The sequence below is a fragment of the Zerene cesonia genome, chromosome Z (assembly GCF_012273895.1).
Source record: "Zerene cesonia ecotype Mississippi chromosome Z, Zerene_cesonia_1.1, whole genome shotgun sequence".
Taxonomy (NCBI): domain Eukaryota; kingdom Metazoa; phylum Arthropoda; class Insecta; order Lepidoptera; family Pieridae; genus Zerene; species Zerene cesonia.
The window spans coordinates 6,674,681-6,696,250 of record NC_052122.1 but is presented as its reverse complement, the minus strand read 5'-3'; the positions used below and the strand labels follow the sequence as shown (position 1 = coordinate 6,696,250).

The window sequence follows — 21,570 nt, the reverse complement described above, 5'->3', positions numbered from 1 at the left end:
TACTAGTATAATAATAATGCTATGCTATACGTTCAGGCTGCATCGATTAAAGCAGCTCTGAGTAAAATTGAACCTCTATATCCCCACCCTCTGGCCATGTACTTTCAAGGGTTACAGGCTTTTCCTTTTGTCGATCGTCAACCCTTCAATATAGAGGTATATGAAAAGAAACCTTACGCTCCATATCTTAAGATCTCGTTTAAAAATATTTTATGTTTTGTTTGTCTTCCGACGATTATATTGTCGATTACTTAAAATTATAACAGGAATGAATGAAGACACATAAAAAAATAAACTCACAAAGTCGGTATTATATTTAGTATTAACATGTTTTTAGAAACCTCAATATTCCAATGCGATATTCAATATTAGTCCTTCGGTTTGTCGGCATTAAGCGGCCTGTAATCTAGTTCGTATAATTACCGTATAATTGAAGCCCTACTCGTATAATAACAGTAATGACATGATACGTGAAGCCATCGGTGCATTAAGTTTATATGCATTTGTTTAAATCACGTCGGCGTGGGTACAATCATATTTAATTCTTGAGTTTGAACACTGAACACAATGTCTGAAATTCTTACTCGACTAAGACATATTGCGTTATAAACTTTGTCGGTGTCTACTCGCTAACATCTTTGGCAACTTAACAGGTACTTATCAGATTATAGACGGCTGGTCTAGCCATGTATTTATGTATTATATAAAAATCTAAGCAAATATATCAATATGAACAGTTTATTTCTTTGAATGTGCTTATCTAAGAAACTTTTGAGACGATTTGGATGAAATTTGGTAGAGAGATAGTTTTAGACCCGATAAAGGACATAGGATTAGGTTATGCAATACATATATAACTTTTAGAAAAACCCCGGGACAGTTTATACTGTGCGGTCTAAAGCTAGTTTAAAAAATAATAACACATTTAATACAAATAAGCACAAAATTACAAATTTAAATGGATTATTTCGCAAAGCACTGATTGTGTTTATGATAAAACATTGAATCATTTCAATGCACTTATCCAGCCCTCGGCACTTGTGGATGCGAAGGTGCGATTAAAACTCATTGAGTGGTTGTAATTAGACGCACGTGCAACAGTGGCCGCACTCGGGGAGTGTTTGGGGACACTGTTTCCGGTATAAAGCACGCGATTTCTCCACTGTCTCTGCTATCAGAGGTCACCAACATTCCCGTATTATGGTTTTAGTTTTAGTACAGATTTAGTTGGCATTTAAACCGGTGCAAATCAGAAGTCACGAGTGATGTAAAGTTCTCATTAAAAATAATAAGCCAATTGAAAGGTGCATGATTTCATTCAATTGAATCAATAAAAAGTTGTATTTGCAGAAAACCGAAGCAATTTTCTATTTTTCAGTATCGACTAAATAAATCACGTATTAAGTTAACTGTGATAATATCTTATTCATCCTACATTCCAACCGCGAACTCTTGATCGTCGCCGAGTAAACTTCAAACGACAGTATGTCAATAAAGCCAATAAACTCGTCGGAACTTTCTTAAGTAGGAACCGAACACAATTTATCGATTTGAGAAGGCCTCTGCTACCCTATACGTCACTTTTCAACAGATATTGATAGTCGGTGACAGCAACCTTACTGACGTCCCCCACACTGACTTATCCTGCTAAATTTGCAGGCGTTGAAATTTGAGGACACGTCATTTTCAACCTTAACTCAATACGAATAGAAAGAGGTTTTATTTTCAAAACCGTATACCAAGTTTGTATAGTCTAAGAAAAACTTACGCGACATGTGGGAAAATATTTTCTTTGATAAAACGTGCTGAGGTTTCCCGATCGTAAGCTTAGGTGCATTTATCTTTTCTCTCGCTAAAATATCTTCTTTTCATAAATGTCGGGGCTCGATCCAGTCATGAGATTGGGCTTAAATCCACTTTTATTATTTTGCAGATGCGGATTTTCGGATTGAAAATGAAAGTTTATCTGGGTTGCAAACTGGAAAATAGACAATATGGTAAAATTGGCAAGTGCCAATATAGCCTAACTCAGTTGCGTTATTATATGATAGAATTTAAAGTATAACTAAGGATATTTCACCATAAGGGAGTTGTATTACATAATTTATGTATAAATTTTCCGTAGGTTGATCATCGCTGAATAAAATTACGTACACCGGAACGGAAGTTTTTAGCAAGATGGCCGACGGTGGGTCACGTGACCGCGGGATTCACCCCGGCTTCCGGCGCTCATTCACAAACATGTCAAGTGTATTGCGGGTAGTTAGATAATTATCGGCGTCATTACTTCAACCCCTAATGTTTTTATGAGTATTGTATTATAGCGGTGCATCTGTTATGATTTTACTGTTACGTGTAATCTGTGTCGTGCAAGCGGAAATTATTTGTACTTATACTCATTATTGTGCATACAAAATTGGATTGAATATTATTTATAGTTTGCGTAAAGGTTTTTAATGCAAAATAATAGATAGATTTTTAAATAACATTTTTCTAAATAGCTTGCAACGATTTAATTTAAATTAGAATTAAAACTATCATTGTGTTTGTAATAGATAGTGTTATATTAAAAATCATTTCTAATGAATGTCGTAATACAGAATTGCAGCATTGCTCCAACTTAAATATTGAGGATTATAAACACAGAATATCACACGAATTAAAAAAAATAAAATATATTAAAAACGTGTAGCAAAATGAATAGTGACGTTCCATTGGTTTAAAATGTAAAATCAAAGTGTATCGATACAACAATAATTGCATAAAATGAATCACCATTACATTTGACCAGCGGCCCCTATCTCCCTCAAAAGGCACAATAAAAAGCCGCCAAAACGTTGTGCGTCTGGCTGTCAGTCCGTCTGTGTCAATCAATTAGACTGGCGTAGAGCGCACACTGGCACGCAGCGTCAAATCTGAGACCCCGCCTTATATTGATCAGGCCCGCCCCGTTGCGCTGAAATTCGTGGAGCGCTTTGCCCCTAATCACTCTTTCGTGAGCTCTCCCGCTATGTTCTTCAGAGATAGGCCTAACTATTCGGAAAAAATATTCACATCATGTTAAGTGACATTGTTTTAAACTTGTATTACGTAGGACTTTCAGAAATAAATTAATGTATTCATTTTTTAAGCCGCAACGTTAATATCTAATATAAATGATGGATACTGTATTGTGCAAAAAACATGTTTTTAATATTTTACTATTATTTAATAAATATAAAAAGGAAGACTTTTTGGTTTAGGTATAATTATTATGTATATTTTTATACTCTTTCTCAAAAATAACTTACAATTAATGCGATACCAATATAGTGCGCACTCGACTTAAAAAAAACATCTAACAAATATTTAGTATAGAAATGAGAGTCTATCCACAAACAAAAGAGTAGATGTGCTGTGCATGCTTGTCATATGCCTGCATATACATGTTTGAAGTATTTTGGGCATATATTTAAATAAAATTTAGCATTCTGCACTTCTTTTTATATAAACTTTATTATTTAAGGTTGAACCAAAAAGACGATTAAGAGGCGATATAATTATTGGCAAATAGAAGCACATATGTTCTTAATTTATGAATGAATTTGGCTGTATAAAAACAATCCAAAAATTAAATTATATTGCATTATTAATAATTAAAATATTGTTAACATATTTCAATACTTAATAATTGTGTAATTAATAGGGCATAATTCTGATCGTGGCTGGAAGTGAGTACCTTAATTTCATTTTAAGGAAAATGCTCCAGCTTCGGGCTCCGAGTGTATCCTATTTTCCCCCTCCCTTTGTTTATGATCACACTCTTAATGGACTTTTATTATTGTTAGTGGTTGTTCCGGAGAAGCTACTTAAGGGATATCTGCTAATTTCTGGTCTCAGTTAAGTGAATAAGGAAGCGGTTCCATCTGCCCCTTAAAATCTTGCCTTCCTAAGTACCTAGGTACCCATTGACAATAATAATTAACGTTTAACGGTTATTGTTACAGCCACCCGCTAATGTAACGTATTATTTGGTTTTACACCTTCCATTAAGGGATGTATACGGTAACGTATATATTTGAGGCTTTCGCTCATTATTGCAAATCATAAAAAATATATTTGTTGGACCCTGTCAAATATTAAATCAATTTTTACTAACACTAAAAATTTTGTAGGTATTATAAAATTACTGTAGTGTTACCTTCCTACTCTTGCGTAGTGTTAAATGGTGCTTCAAACGTCAAATTAGAAAAAGTGTGCCTGGTCATTGATATGGGTTTTCAAGATGGTGAGCTACCTAGCGGGAATGCAAGATGGACATACTGAATATTCAAGTTGTCTTGGCTTATGGGACAGCTGACGTACTTCACAACAAGCAGTAGTCATGGCCTAAACGGATTGAGTTCGAAGATGTGAACTTTGAACTACGTGATAGCGTTGTACTATATAATGAGAACATGATGGTTGACTACACTTGGAATATAATGGAGTCCAAACCAGCGCTAGGCCAAGCCTGACACAAGCTGAACTAGATCCTTTTTGGCGGTACTGTGGGATACGTTATTATTAGACTTTATGCTATTATAATTTTTATATTTTTTCAATTATTGTTTTTGTAATTCATCTGTGTTTCGTGTTTCGTGTCACATTATCTCCAAATAAATGTTTTTTCCTTCTTCTTCTTTTTTCTAATGCGAGAAAGTTTCATCTTAGACAGAAGAAAATCTAAATTATTTTTTTAAAGCTCATTTTGTTTCTTTTTAGATATTTAGAGACTAATATTTGGTGTTCGTGGCGAGTAAAAGTGATTAATAAATAAAAGTTAATATTGCTCTTTTCTGTTCAACAGAATTTAAAAATATTGATTTATTCAAATTTGGAATTTTGTTTGAATGCTACAGACAAAGATATTATTTATTTGTTAAGTTAGATATAATTAATTACGTTATGGAATCAGTATTACAGAACACATACTCAAAAATCGTGTTTACTGTATTTATAGCTGTTAGAGAGCTGTTCAAATCGTGATTACAAACAGTAATTATGTATGTTTGCGTTACCTACGTGATGTTATCAATTCAACTGTCTGTTGGGTGGTGATGCTAATTCAACTGATTAAAAAAGGCGATCTGAATACAAAAACTGTTAAAGAACTCAAAAATATTACCTATGATGAAATAATAAACGGGTATATCAAGTCTGCCAATATAATACGTATTTTTATGTAAGATTTTTGATCAATACTCCTTTGTTTTCAGTGAACAATATTATTTCTTTTCGATGGACGATATTGATTATTGATTAAGCAAAATTTGGGAAAACATAAAATATATGTACATACTATGCGTTACGCGTTGTATTAAGCTTATGTTTAGTTCGGGCAATTAACATTGAGTAATTTTTTTACATAAGTATTTTGATGTGATAATTTAAATTCTCTTAATCTACCTATAACGAAAAATCACGAGATATTATACACACCTCACAACCGTGTTATTATTTATTAATTAAAAATGTTATTATTGTCTATAAATAAATGTAAATACAAATAGAATGCATTGAGGTGCTTTTGCATTATTATTGTACCTATTTTAACTATTCTACTTGCTCCCTCTCTCTATTGTTTATGAAATAACTACTGTCGAAACGTTCCAATTTACAATAATATTATTGTGAGTATTTAAAATAAAGTCTACAGTCCAAACTTTAATATGAAGAACATTTCAATAACGTTTTTTTCGTGCCTTTAACTATTTTTTAGTTATATTACCGTAAATGACAGCATGAATCGAAATACATAATTGTATAAAAAGTTCATTTCTATTCTATACTATTTCTACTTGAGGTTAATTATATCTGTTTAAAAATATTGTAGCTTGCACAATAATGTAGCATATTGTTTAAAAGTTACATCTTACTAAAATAATAAAATATTTAGTAGGAGATTTATAAAAAACTAGCTGCGCCCCGCGGTTTCACCCGCGTAAGTCCGCATCCCGTAGGAATATCGGAATAAAAAATAGATGTTGGCCGATTCTCAGACCTACCCAATATGCTTACCAAATTTCAGAGGAATCGGTCAAGCCGTTTCGGAGGAGTATGGCAACGAAAACTGTGACACGAGAATTTTATATATAACGAGAATTTTATATATAAGAAGAAGATAATAATAGTATCGCCGGAATATGTTACAGTTTGTAGTTCGGGAATAACAAGTGTGCCCATAAGTGTTTTAAATGTACTAAAAGGCTTTACTGAGGGCTGTCAATAGAGTGCACCCCAATTATCAATTCACAAAATCCAGCTCGCAATCGAGTCTTTTACAGGGCCCCTCCAATCCCCCTAAGCTCCGATGACGCCCCCAAACAACTCCTCTTCAAAACATTAAATACAATATCTTTAAATTGCTTCTAAGTGCCGCCACCCTCATTGGGCATTTTTATCGTCATTACCATAATCTTTGCCTAGTTGTCTCATTCGTACTTTAATCATCGCCTATTCCCCTCTTGCTCTGATAAAGCTCTAAAACTCTTCGGAAAATTTAAGGCTCATTCTCTCATGATTTAAGCAAGATTGTTCGGAGTTCGTTGGTTCTTGAGATGCGATTATGTACGCGTAATTGTGGGAAATGAGCGCGAATACTTACCGCTTTATGTGAACAATATTGTGCTGATGTGTCGTGAAGGAGTTGAAATGGCCGCAACGAAATACATTTATTCAATTGTAAATTGTTTTCAATTTACGTCGATAAAAATAAAATGTATTCGCTGCAAATGGTACGATACCATTTCAACTTGAACATTTAAAAATGAAAAGTCGAACGAAAGAGCCCTGTAATAAAATGTTGCATATTACAGTTAAATATAAATGTCTCGAGAACAATCATTCTCCATTCAGTATTCAAATTGTTTCGTTGTCCATTCGTCTGACATTTAAATGTTACTTCAGTTCTTAAAGAATTGTGTATAACCGTCTGCCTTGCAATTTCCCGATTACTGGGTATAAAATTGTAGCGTGAATACACTGCAGAGGTTTTGTGCTAGATACGGTAATGAGTACTTACCCTTTGTATCGTGAAATAGTTTCAAATTATACTATTATATAATAATAAAATCATTTCACCATCAAACACCATGTCTGCCTATCTTGTTTTTCATAATATATTTACCAGAAAATGATATATTAATTTAAAGAGCTCTATAAGCTTAAATTACCTGCCACAAGTAAAGCAATTTTCGTTTCATAAATCTGCATTGGTATAATTGGTTATTGTTACCTTGATGATTATAACCTAAATAACATTGAATACAATAAGAATATTTAATATAAATGAATAATGAGCATTCGATATTCCCCTATCCCAAAATGCGCACTAATCAGTAACAGACAGCCTGTACGAGTCGCCATAGAACCCTCCCAATAATGTCATTTTCCATTTAGCCATTAGCTATGTACTAACTTTGCCCAACGTTGAAATATACTTAGCGGAAGACAGCATTGTCGCAGCACTCAAAATTATCCGAAAACAAACGTCGAGTATTAAAAGTTTCGAGCGATCTCGCTGGGTAGCGGGTGGAAAGGGCCGGCCCACCCTTATTTAGTCACGCCATTTAACAGGCGCGGCAAAGGGCTAAGAATTAATTATTAATGCGACTAGGAGTGGAGTCGTGCGGAAGATGTCAGAGCCATCTCAGGTCTCCTATATTTTCAGCGTTTCTGAAATTGTGAAATTATTTACGTTATTTAAATGTACGGAAATGCGCATATTTATTGAAGTTACTTTTATTTAAAAAAATGTATATTTATATACATAAAACGTTAAAAACATATAAAATGTTCATAATTTATTAATACATTATTAATAATATTTGAAATTGTTTGCTTTTGCTAATTCATTTTTCGCCAATATCGGTTTTAAATTTTTGACAAATTGTCGATCTTAGGATGAGAATTTTCAGTCATGATTCATGCACATGAGTCACGCTTACTTATTACCTTAAAATTAAAAAATAGAGTATATTTCAACGAAAAATTAACATCTTATAAATAAATAAACATGTGTTGCAGTTGATAAATTTTGTTGCATTTATAAAAGTGAATTATTTTCAAGTAAATCCGAGTAAATGTCCGTAAGTGAGTAGACGGCATTTAGTATCAATATTGAATTAAACGTCGAATATCCGAGTATGAAATCACAATGAGTACCTGTTCCATCGTCAACTTCACTTGAAGAAAATTATAGTGCTTATCGAAGATGAAACGGTATTAGACATATAAATTTTATATTTGCCACCACTTTTCCTTCTCCTTTATTTACGACCCTAATCGCCTGTCTACAAGACTGAACTTTCTTTATGATGATAAGTTTAAAATGTTAGGCACCACGGAGACGCCCTACTTGCGACGAGCTATGTTTGCATACATATAATTGTTACACACCTTGTTTACGAAATAAAGAAAGTGCTAACAACCGTCGCTGTACATCATTATTTTTCCCTTTTTGAATATTTTCGGTGCTATATGTATGCCTGTTTCTAATCTCGGAAGGATTTGTAATTACCGTTAAATTTATGTATGGGGTAACGATATTAACATGAACGCAGGCTTTATTCGAAATGGCTAAAAGTCTATCCTGTATTTAAAAATGTTATTCTTTATTCCTTACTAGCCGGAGTGACAGACGTTGTCCCGCCCATGGACGTAATGTTGTGACCATTGTCCTGTCTTCTTGCGACCTATCAATCGCGTGAAGTTAAATAGCTGTTAGGTTGCTTGTTCTTTTTTTCATTTTTAAAATTATTCTCTTAATTTGTTTTAAGGTAAAAACTTAGCAGCATTAAAATAATTATCGATGAATAGTATTGGCAAAGCCGTTTTATAAAAATATATTATATATAATTATAACCACAACCGTAAAATATGGTAACTTGAACTCAGCTGCCCAAATTGACCTTAGTGTTGACGTGAATTTCCTTTCATTAACATAATATTTGATTTTGTAAGATTGGAGAGAAATTTAAATATGGAATTAATTGTTGAAAATTTTGAAGATCTAATAACACGTTTAATTTTCAAATTGTTAACAGCGTTGTTTCATGCAACCATACCTCTTCCATGAAAACACAATTTTAATAAGTTGTTTTATAAGTTCCACAAATTCATTTTGCCTAGTTATCTATTTGTTTTTAAACGTATCTGGCGACATATGTTTTGGCATTGTCCGCTAAGGTCAAGTTATAGTTTATTCAATTAATTGTTTCTCTTTGTGGCAACCCCATAGGATATCTTTATTTTTTATGAAAACTGTATTATTATATTTGTCATTAGTTTACCACATTCATGAACCCTGATTGTGTAAAGCAATTCTGCAACTAGACCTGAATTAGGGGAATTATCATAATTATTATTTAAATCAAAAGTGGTCAAGATGCCATATCAGTATCAATTTGACCAAAGATACTTTGAGCGTATTGTAAATAATATAAAATATGAAATGAATAATAAAAGTTAATATTCTTTAAAATAATATGGCCTTATCGGACTTATTCTGAATTTAAGTATAAAAAAAAAATAGTAAAAATACGGTCACGTAACACATACGGTACATAATGATTATAATAAATACGATTAAATATTGTTGCTTTGTCTCCTTTAAGATGAACTCTAGAGAAGAAAGTTGTTGAATTTTAATTAAGAATGTATCACTGGTTTATTAATAAGACATTAGGCGGTTTTTGCTCTTATTAGTCTAAGTACTTTAAAATTCAAAACACTATAACATACATGTAACATGTAACATACGCTCACTTAACATACACATCACATTTTTCCAAAAAGTTTTCATCCGATGATAAAATACGTATTATGCAATCAGCAAAAGAACAATTAATCATAATATAATGAAAATTTTCTTTACAGAGCCGCATCCTCGAAGATGCTTCGTTGATGTGCAATTCTTGGTCACCACGACATAACGTAAGTAGCAAATGTTAAAATTACACATTATAATGATTGAATGTAAAACCATTATTAACGTATTTGATTTAGGGTATAAATTGCCTTGCGAATGTGCGTTTATCTTTGGCCAAAGATGTGTTTATTTTATTTACTGCATTATTTGTACTTAATTTTCTTTGTCTGTATTACATTAATGAAACTTTTTTACAGTAATTGGAAATCGTATCATCTATTACGCTTGACAATCTTCGTCACCGTGAATACAATGTTCGGTATTACTCCATAAATAGTGACTCAAAATTCGTCGTCAAGATTGTCCACAAAAATAATATCAATTTCATGAACGCAAATAAAATAAACGAAAACCCGGAGCGAAATAAAGAGGTGATAAGTTGATATCAAAAATTGTCATCCGATAAACTCTAATTAAAAGCATTTTCGCGTGGCACGCTCACGTTTATGCTCAATGTGTATTTTTATTTATAAAACGGGAAAAAGACAAGGCGAAATAAAGCTCTTGTCACTAAGAGCTTTATTTCACGCGCCTACGGAAAGAGACAAAAATTTGTAAACACAGGTGGGAAATTCTAAATTTACATTAGAAGCCTTAGATTAGACTACGGCCACGCGTTGAAGTTTATTGTTTTGTTTATCTGCAAAATATTATAGGTATTTAACCAAGAGGAAGAAAAAGTCCAAATAGAAATTATAAAGGCTATTTCAAAGCGTCGTATCATCTCTTCCGTGAAGTGCCCACATAGCAGTATAATACTTTAGGTACACTTTTCTTTGACATTTCAATGACCGAGTTTCCTCTGGCCCGTAAAAAGTTAATTAAAAACAAAGTAGGCAATCGTATCGGTTATCGTGATATGTCAGCACAATTTACAGCCATCCAAAAATATTACACAAAATCGTATTAAAGCAGTCACGAAGTTATTAAGAGATAATCGAGTGCGGCACGGATTAAAACAAGTAATATTGGACGATGTCCGAATAAATTCGACTGCATTAAACTGCGCATTGGTCTCAAAAAGTTCAATTCCAATAATTGTATCGATCATCGATTATTTTAGTGAGCTTTAAGCTTTATTGTTTTTATAATAAAATAATATATTATATCTAACGAAGTATTATAGCTATAGAAATAGCTCAACAATTATTGTTATCAGCTACTTATGATTAAGTTAAAAAATTCCAGCTAGCAGCTACTCTAGTTCTTACACCATACTCTCATTTCGCATAAATTAACTTAATAACAAACACATAATAAAAGCCAACACAACAACAGACACGAGCGCAAAGATTTTACGGAAACGCGACACACAAGCCGTCAGATAAATAATTAAGTATGTAATTAAATTAGCTGAGTACTGTAGCATGCAAGTGTATGCGAGCTATATCCGCCTAATCGTGCGCAAAGGCCCCACACCGGCTTTTACATCTCTGTGACACTTGATATCACGAGGCACAGATGTATCAGGGGATCAGGAGATGTCGCCAGTTAACCCTAAAATGAGAACGTTGATGAGTAATAATAGTAATGGATTATTTTAGCGTTGTGTTGTGCCGTTGAGCGCTTTGTTCTGTGCTCGTGTCAAGCAGTATCGAATTAAACAGTTACTTTGCATTGCAGTTAGAGCTTGAGAATTAATAACTAATGAACATCGAGCGTATACCAAATGTGGAAATGTTGATAATCTTGTTTGAAGAAAATTTCGTAAAATGAGCGAAAATGCAGCGGCCATAGCCGCCAATGACGAGCACAGCAGTGGAGTTTGATATAATGTACCATAAATCACCTGTGGTATTATTTTTAACGTGTGCGAGTCCTAGGGATCTTGGTTTAGATTTCTGATAGGGATAATCAAAAAAAAGTCTCGGACTGACAGGACGTGAATTACAGATTACCTTCTTTTCCGTAAACAAAACCGATCAGTGATACAGATCCTCAGTGCATTTGTCCCATACCCCAACAAGGGGACACGGGAATTATTTTAATTGTGCCACGAAGCTCCACTGTTGCACTATGTGTATTTATGAATACTTGTGTCTAGTGGGTTTTGTACTGAAAAGGACATATGACAACGCTCATTGGTAATATGTGCGTTGATTTTAATATACATTTTTTTTAAGTTATATTAATAATATAAGCATATACATTAGCTGCATTGTTGATTATTGCAGAAGTGAATACATATTTGCATCGTGTTATTCCATTTATATGAAATGAACAAGACATGATAATCCTTCGTCATATAGAATTACATTTAAAACAGTACAACAAAGTTACAGTTTAAAAGCTTTACTAAATCTTGTAAGCCAATCACGTATAATTCAACCGTAATTAGGTTTTTGCGCAATTTTTAACGACATATTATTTTAATTTTCTGTTTCATTTCTTGGATATAAATTATAAATCATTTCATTGCAAATAAAACGGCAATTTTTTTTGTAAAAATATTCTGGCTTGCAGGCTTTGCTTGGAACATGAGAGTAATGTTTACACGAGTCTTGTTTATTTAAAGCTAGTATTGTTGCAGTGGCTAGAGTGACCAAACGTGCAAAAAAACTACAAAAAAATTTAGCATATAATTATTAATTGATGGGGGACGCTACTTGCCTAAAAAAATAGAACTCTGTTTTTTTAAGAAATTAATAAAAAAAGAAATTAAGCTAGTTCACTAGATTTTTAGTTAGTCACACTAGTTTACTATGCTAGGCCAATATTTCATCTTTATTGGTATAGTCGCAATCAACATAGGTATTAGAGTTTATCAAAGCGTTAAATTACTCATTAAGCTAACTATAGACGTAGTGCTATTAAAAGTATATCTTATCAAAGATTCATAGACGCAGACTACAGTAAGGGGGTAATGTCAATCGCACTAATCACGCCGTCTGGAAAATAGTCTAGCCCAACGTATTTCTGACATAAAATAAATCAGAAATTAAAGCATGACTAGAATTTTTTTTTCAATTAGATATGCTTTTTAAGGGAATTTTTAACCTACTTAATTTCATGCGAATAACGGAATTCAGTTTAAATTGAGATAGAACGTACTTTATTTAGTTTCACACTGAGATATATGTACCTAATCGATAAATAAATGTCATTATTAAAGTTAAAGTACCAATTTATATTTATTAATCAACTAGGAAACATAATTATCATGACACAATTTTATACGGCATAAACTATAAACGATTAGAAACCACGATAATCTAAATCATGAATAAACAAAACACCTAACAAAGACACTTAATACATTGAAATTTCACGCTCAATTCGGCGGCACGCGCTCCGCTCACATCAGAACAAATTATTATGTAGCTCGCATTAAACCGGGGCCGATTTGTTTAGCAATTACAATTAGACGGCCTGCTCCCCGGGCAGCTCTTGTAACGCGATGCTAATGATTCGTGAAGGGTAGATACAAACTTTATTTCTCACGCTCGATTGTCCTTTGTGAAGTGGATTACAGATGACAGTAATTCACACTTCAACGTGACTGAGAGGAGTTTGGGCAACTGTTGTGACATAGTAGAGTGCACGGTGCAATATTTCGATATTAATACAGATACTCAGTAATTATTATATGTCATTATGATACATTATGTTTTTGATCACCATGTTCATTGGGCAAAAAGGGATATTTACAAATCTAAATATACAGAGTTTTATAGTGTGCTTTTGTCATCATCTTTAATATCAGAAGATAAGTACCGTATCGCAAATTCAGAGCTTTAGAAGCGTGTAGGTGACGTGTAGGTAACTAATTTTTTTTTTGCATATATAAGATAACAAAAAACAAACAATTTTTACAACAATAAAATGTGTCAAGTCTCTTGCTTTATTAAGTACTAGCTCATGTCTGCGGCTTCGCACGCGTTTCGCAATTCAGAGGAGTTTAAAAGATGTTATCATACATATAAACCTTGCTCTTGAATCACTATATCTATTAAAAAAAACTCCATCAAAATCCGTTGTGTAGAATTAAAGATTTAATTATACATAGGAACATAGGGACAGACAAAGAATGCGACTTGGTTTGACAAACTCATGGGATATTTAAATATAATTAAATTGCTCTATCAAATGATTTTATGTTTGAAACATAGTATAAATCTAACGCAACAGAATTGTTAGAATTCGATTGGAATGGGGAAAGCAAACCCCAAAGTCTATTGCATCGTGCGAAGCGGCGGTAAATCGAAATACGGGACGATCACTTTAAAAGTGTTCTTGGCGTCAATAAACCGCCTGTTTAAAAGTCAGTTCGCGCAAGGAGCATCCGTCCAGCGGCTGAGGAGAAGATGTGCCGAATAACGAGTTGCTCGGTAGCACGAGGTCAGAGTCACTCATAAATAATTTAAAGTAATCCGGGAAAAACCCCTGTCCGCGGCGTCGGTTGATCCGCCATGACTATTTGATGTGGGCTACGTATTACGTCTCGCGAATTAGTGTTGCCCCTTTGAAGTTTCGACTGAACTCCTTTCACGTTACCGGCTGTTGGTCCTTAATTTATATCGTTATTTGTTTAATCCCCAACTTGCCAGTTCTGTTTATAATTAAAATTATTTACACATACTAATGGGCTTTAGAAAATTATTTTTCGTAATTGCGTGTCTATTGATAATAAGGTATTTCAAAGGATATTTTCAGATACTTTAGATGATATTTTAGGGTTGGGTTGGGTTTTAAAAACGGTAACGGTTTTCCGCAATTATTTATTTATTTACAGGCGTTCAATCTCAATTATTTAATTAATTTTGATATTATTAATTATCAGGGTGATATCTTCAGTGGACTAAACGACGGTTTGCTGAGTAGAGCCGAGGCACTGGCTGCGGTCGACATCAGCAAGCACCAGTCGGGGCCTCAGCCGGGACCTCCGTTACCTCAGCTCAAACATGACATGGTTTATCACCATGGTGTTGGAGGACCACCGCCACATAATACCCGGCCGCATCAGGTATACAAGTTTCTAACATAAACCATCATTCAAAACTTAATATTCCACAGATTTGTACAAAATACTCTAGCCTTTATATACCCAAAAGGTAAGCTCGAAATATAATAAGATTAATTAATCACAGCATTATTAGAAATTGCTTTCTACGTGATTTAGTTTACTGCCAGTGTATGATAACTACGTTCACATTTTTGAATACAGCAATAAAAGTTCCCTTCATGCAGAGACTCGCTAGAAATCCATACACATCATTTCAATCGAATTTCAAGAATATAAAACTAAGGTACACTCATAAAATTGTTGTTAAATTGGTACGCTCTGTGCCACTACTGAGACATAAATAATAATAATAAAGGTAAATGCATTTCTCTATGCCCCATACACCTTGGAAAATCTTTTAGTCTTCCTATATCGGTAACCGTCGAGGGTTAACTCCTTGGGGAGCCCGCTGCCTTAGGGTAGCTGGGAGGGCTCTAACATGTAAGAAATATATGCGTTCTGTTATAAAAATGAGGTAATTTTATGCACTATTCGATGTAATGTTGTCGATTGTATTGCCGCTTTTATATTCGCCGTATCCCCCACGACCCGGCGAATATATCCAGGAAATTGTACATGAACTTATGTTATTCATTTCATTGTGTTGTATATTTCGCTTTCTTTTTGTTTTAAATTTCTAATTATAATGTTTTGATATGAATAAACATATTGTCATTTGAGTTTATTTTCGCTCGACGCATTGAAGTACGAACTGAAACAATTATGTGTCAACTAAACATATTTTAGAAGCACTTTTGAATCTTATTCCGTGCTTAAATATATTATAAAGTAATGTTCTAATATATATATTGTAAATTTTCTCGTCGTCTTTGTAGAATATCGGTTTATTGTAATAATTGTCTGGAAATATGTTGTTTACGAACTTTAAAAAGGGCACATTTGCCAAAATTCGATACCATCAGTTTAGTTTTCGTTTTCGTCCCCTCAGCAGTAAGGGTAGTTCGCAGCCCACGTAATGTGTACTTTATAGCACTGGAAACCCAAACACCACACCCGTTTGGGGTCTCAAACGTCCTTAATCTTTTCAAGAACATGTGTAGAACTTGTTTTGAATTTATTTTTGGGAAATTGTGTTGGATAAGGGTTTTTTTTAGGTTTCTAATACTACTTCTAATACTTTTGTGTCGTCAAATAGTTTTGAATATATATTCCATTTCATAGGAAACAAATTATTAATTGTGTGCATGGTAAAATTTTTCGATTAAATAAGATGAGATGTGAATATGTCAAAACCATGTAACATAATGTTATTATTAAAATGAATTGTACATTACAAATGAAAAATATGAAAAAAAAAACTTCCAGCACACCATTTCGGAATTACACAAAAATAAACATATAACAGATTAAATATAAAATACAAAGGGGCAAAAGAAAGAAATTATTTACCCATGGGAATACAAGGCATATGAACATTTTTACTCACTAGCAATTGTCACTGAACCCACATGGGATATCTTTAGAAGGGTCGATGTTAACTGTGTTGAAATTTTTTTAACTAGCGTGACATAGTTTTCCCTTATTTCGTTCGGACTTTGTTTAACTATAACTGTGCCCATATTAATGCCGATAAACGAGCGATAGGTAACATAAAGAAAGCAGTAATATGGTATGAAATTACTATAGATAATGAAATTTTATTATGTACTTAGGCTTGACATGAAAAGTACAAAGACGTGAACTTCAAATTAATATAAAAGCATTATGTATTTTATGAATCGACAATACATTTATTATTTAAAAATAAAATAAAATCGTACAGATTCTTCACATAGTTAGGACACCCCAAAATATTTATCAGGCGTACAACATACTGTATGTTTATATTGTATACCTGATAAATATATACACAATACAAAAAAAAATTGTTTTACAGATCTCATCTTAACATACGAACAAATAAAACTGTCCAAATTCGTAACTGAACGAGTAAATCAAAAGACAAAGGCCCCGTTTTCCTTATGTTACGTGCAGCACGCATCTTAGTGTCTGGATAATTGTTATCTATTGTTCCCTTAGGATGCGCCGGTGCCCAGTACCCACTGCACCGAACATCCCACCCCCGGTAATGTCAGAAAATTGCGACCATGACTTACTGCCTGGACAAGCTAATAAACAGTCACGTTAAATAACTTAGAATGTGTATAGGTACACTTTACAATTATCGAAATTTGAACATAATGATATACCTACAATACCTACCTAAGTTACTGAATATATTGATTCAAACAAGAGATATTCCAGCGTATTTTCGAAGCTTTTGACTGTTCATTGAAATGGTTATTAAATAATGTTTATGATCATTACTAACCAATCTAACAGTCTTTGTGAAATCACTTAATTTAATATGAGTGTTCTGTGCTTACTTCATTATTGAATGTACAAAGTAAGTATTAGTAGTAGTAATTCAGTATTTTTTGTTTTAAATTATATTTGTATACACAGATTAATCCAGCGTTGAATTATTGTATTAATGCTTTTAAAAGTACTTACACCTATTAGCCATTAAGGAGTAAAAAATTATTAATTAAAACAGGGGAAAAAGCACTGATTATTTCTATTTGTAGAACGTTATTAAATTGGTTGTATTTTATTTTGTTCATAATAATATTAATTAATGTCTTTACCAATTATTCCGAGGCATAAATGAGTAGGTTGTCTTACAAAAAATATTTCGTGTTAGAAAAGTGGTCGAAAGACAAGATTTGATATATTAAAACTATGTTATGTTTGGTCTAACGCAGCCTTATCTAATATACATGAAAATATATTTTCCTTATCGATTAGGTATTTAAATATCTTAAAGTGTAAATAAGTATAGTCAGCTTCAAATCGAATTATTAAAAGCATGATAACAAAATCAATTTGATATTGCAATTTCTTAAATGTCTTACAGAAATTATTATATGTCACTGTTATTATATACAAATTTCTCATTCTAAATTTATATGTTAATTACCTGTATTACTTACGAGTGCAGTCACCGTTCATCAAATATATTGAGCGTCAAACAATTTACGATCTACATATGGCGGTACGTAAATGTGTTCTAGATACTGCAAACATTCATTTTAGCGACAAAGCCGGTCAACAACGTAAGCATATTGGTAAAACACTCACATCCAATCAACGTCACAACAGACTCACCCTCCATGCAAAAAAACAAGTGTTTGCACTCATAAAGAATGAGTGCAAATCTCTGCACAAAGATGATTGTTTATGTTTCTATGTCGCCCACAAGAAGAGCCATTGTTAACGACCCTACTTTTATATTCAAAATAGAACGATCAATTATTATGAATGCTAAAAATATGTCAATAATGTTCCTCTCTATTGTCTTACAATTTGGATGTTTATGTGTAACAAGCCCTTTTATCGTAGTGATTTAGACAGTACCATAAACCAATTACAAAAGGCTTTCTTCTCGCAGATGGGTCATCATGGAATGGAAGGGTTGGATATGTTGGAGCCGGGGTCTGCAACATCTATGACAACTCTAGCGCCTATGGGAGAAGGAGCTCCACCGCACCATCAGTTGCATGGATACGGCGCCATGAATCATGTCATGAACCATCACCACCACGCTGGCGGCCTAGCCCATGCCCCACCGGCTCACTTGGTGCATCCCGCCGCTGCATTGCATCCAGACACCGACACTGATCCACGAGAACTAGAAGCATTTGCTGAGAGATTCAAGCAAAGACGAATCAAACTCGGCGTCACACAAGCGGACGTTGGTAAAGCTCTAGCAAATCTAAAATTACCTGGAGTTGGCGCCCTGTCACAAAGTACAATATGTCGATTCGAAAGCTTAACTCTAAGTCACAATAACATGATAGCACTCAAACCCATTCTACAAGCGTGGTTAGAGGAGGCAGAAGCACAAGCAAAAAATAAGAGACGAGATCCAGACGCCCCGAGCGTGTTACCAGCTGGCGAAAAGAAAAGAAAAAGAACATCGATAGCTGCACCTGAGAAAAGAAGTCTTGAGGCATATTTTGCGGTTCAGCCGAGACCTTCTGGTGAAAAAATTGCTGCAATTGCTGAAAAGTTAGACCTAAAAAAGAATGTAGTTCGAGTTTGGTTCTGCAACCAGAGACAGAAACAGAAACGAATGAAGTTCGCGGCGCAACACTGACCGTCGGGAGGCGGCGCCGCTCTGCTGTACCCAGGAACTGGGTACGGGTACTGAGCCGTCTGCCGCTCCCACACTGGCCTGGGCCATGGCTAAAACGGCCGCTGTAGAAACTCTAGCCCACATACGCTTGGAGTATTCTATTGTAAGCAATAATATGATCTCATTTCCATCTTGTTCTTTTAATTCCTTTTGAAATTGTTCACAATTACTTAATGTAGATAAATTGTTACAAATAGTGGTTTATTTCTAACGACTTCTTTTATATTTTCAAAACACAGGGTACATAATTAATTATTATAATTATTATTGTAAACATATCATTTTGATGATGGAAGTCGCTTCAAATACTTTTATTTATTTAAATCAGCAATACTTTTGTGATTTTCGTCTTGAGATTTTACATGGAAATTTGGAAATCAGGATTTTTAAGAGAATGTGCCTTGCAAATATTCAATATTCTGTGTTTAATGTTAGTACATAATTTCATTGCTGCGTGTCGCAGTCTCGAAATGGATACTTTAGAAAATGTAGGTGTCCAATAATAATGTACATCGAAATAATAAACGACAACATGTATTTTAGACTGTGACTAGATAAAGTACTATATTGATCTAATATGAGTTTGTTCTGTTATACACATATTTTGTTTTACGTTTATATTTATACTAGTATTCTGCATATTTGTTCAGTACAAGAAAACATATAAAGCGTCTAGTCATAGTGCACGATAAAGTTTTATAATGATAAGGGTTTTGTTTTTTGCATATAATTCTAACTTGTAAAATATTATTATGATTTTAGGAATACACTAACAACATAGACTCAGTACTTTGAGGCGTTGTTCAGTTATTTTAAAACATGTTTAGTAAAATGTTTTTAAAGATAACAAATCACAAAATGGCACAACTTTTAGAATAAGAAATTAGTAGAGAACCTTAGCCAAAATAGTAATTAAATCATTGTAAATAAGTCACGTTTCAATCACTAGTATACTAGTCATAAACGATATTGTAGTTCAAAAAGAATTATCACGACGCGGCTGGATTTTATAATTACATACACTAGATTAAGGTGACAGAAGATTGGCACCATCGTACAATTACTTACCCATTTCAGTTATTATAAGGTTGCATTGTGATCTTTATAATAAAACATATTTCCTGATAAACTTTCTCAATGTATTAAATGAAGGAAAACGCGAATTATAAATAATATTTTAATACTAATTTGTAAATATAGCATAGGAAAAATAAAATGTGCAATGTAACTGCTAGGAATATGATATAGTTTTACGTACGGAAGTTAGATAGATTATTATTATCTATTATTATACGTTTATCTCATAATTAATTTTACTTCGTTGAAAGTCTCGAGAACTTGCTATCTAAGGCTTTAATTCAAATGAATTACACATCGCAAATTTACTGCTGAGTCTTATTTTATAATAACATAGTTAACTATTGAGTATTTATGAACATGCATTTGTTATTGTAATAATTTTATAAGATCATTTTAACAAATCTAGAATATTGAAGATAATTACTTGTTTGTTTTTGAAGCTTTGTTTTATATCACTAATAGTTTTGGCACGACATAAAGGGGCCAATACCTACCTACTTCTCATATGCCATGTTTATGCAAAACTGTCTAACTAAACGTGAACCAAGTGGTAAATCGAATTTATATAAGAAAGAAGCACAAACACGACATATCAACTATATTGATACTTTAATAGCCCAAGATTTGATTTTACCATGAGTGTTTCTGTATATATTAAATTTAAAATAGTTAATAGGCCGATAATACACAGCATTAACATAATATTTAACTATTAGTTCCAAAACTAAGTCAGCGCTAAGTTTAAGTAGTCATTAGTAGTTTCTCTTGCAATTTAATTATTATTAATTGTATTATTACTAAGAAATGGAGAAAAATCTTGTTTCGAAAACCATAAACAATAAAAATAGAATTATTAGTAATTCATTGTTTTATTTTTTATATCTTATACATTGAACACATTCCTTGGGTATGACTGTATTTTTTTAAAACAATAAAAAAAAACATCAGAAAACACTCTATTTTATCCGGATATATTATAATATTTTAAAGCTGTGTGAATTTAAATTGTCTTATAAATGTTTCTTTGTATAAAATATGGAAAGAACTTGGTAGCGGGTTTTTGGCACGTAATCTTATTTTTAATTATATTTTCTAAACAGTTTCTTTTTACACGATTACCCTGTAGCGATGACAGCCACTACGATAGCCAATATACTCGCTTTCTTATTATCTGTTGAGTGCTTCAGCTACTACCCTGTCCTTCAGTTCATGTGTATTATTGTACATTAAAAGATTTTCAAGAGTAAATCAACATTAAATACTTAAGGTATACCTAGTCTTGCCATAAATATTGTAATAAAGAAAAAAGAAAATTGTTAACTGCAAATAACATTTATTACT

At 33.0% G+C, this 21,570-nt stretch overlaps 1 protein-coding gene across 1 annotated transcript in view; it reads left to right on the top strand.

Moving 5' to 3' along the window:
- LOC119835641 (inhibitory POU protein) overlaps nt 1-19,110 on the top strand; it is a 31,433-nt gene extending 12,323 nt beyond the window's left edge. Inside the window, exons 2-4 of the mRNA XM_038360592.1 lie at nt 9,898-9,954; nt 14,730-14,912; nt 18,403-19,110. Coding sequence (XP_038216520.1) covers nt 9,898-9,954; nt 14,730-14,912; nt 18,403-19,110 — 948 coding nt within the window. The remainder of the gene's footprint in view (nt 1-9,897; nt 9,955-14,729; nt 14,913-18,402) is intronic.
- Nucleotides 19,111-21,570: the final 2,460 nt, after the last annotated feature.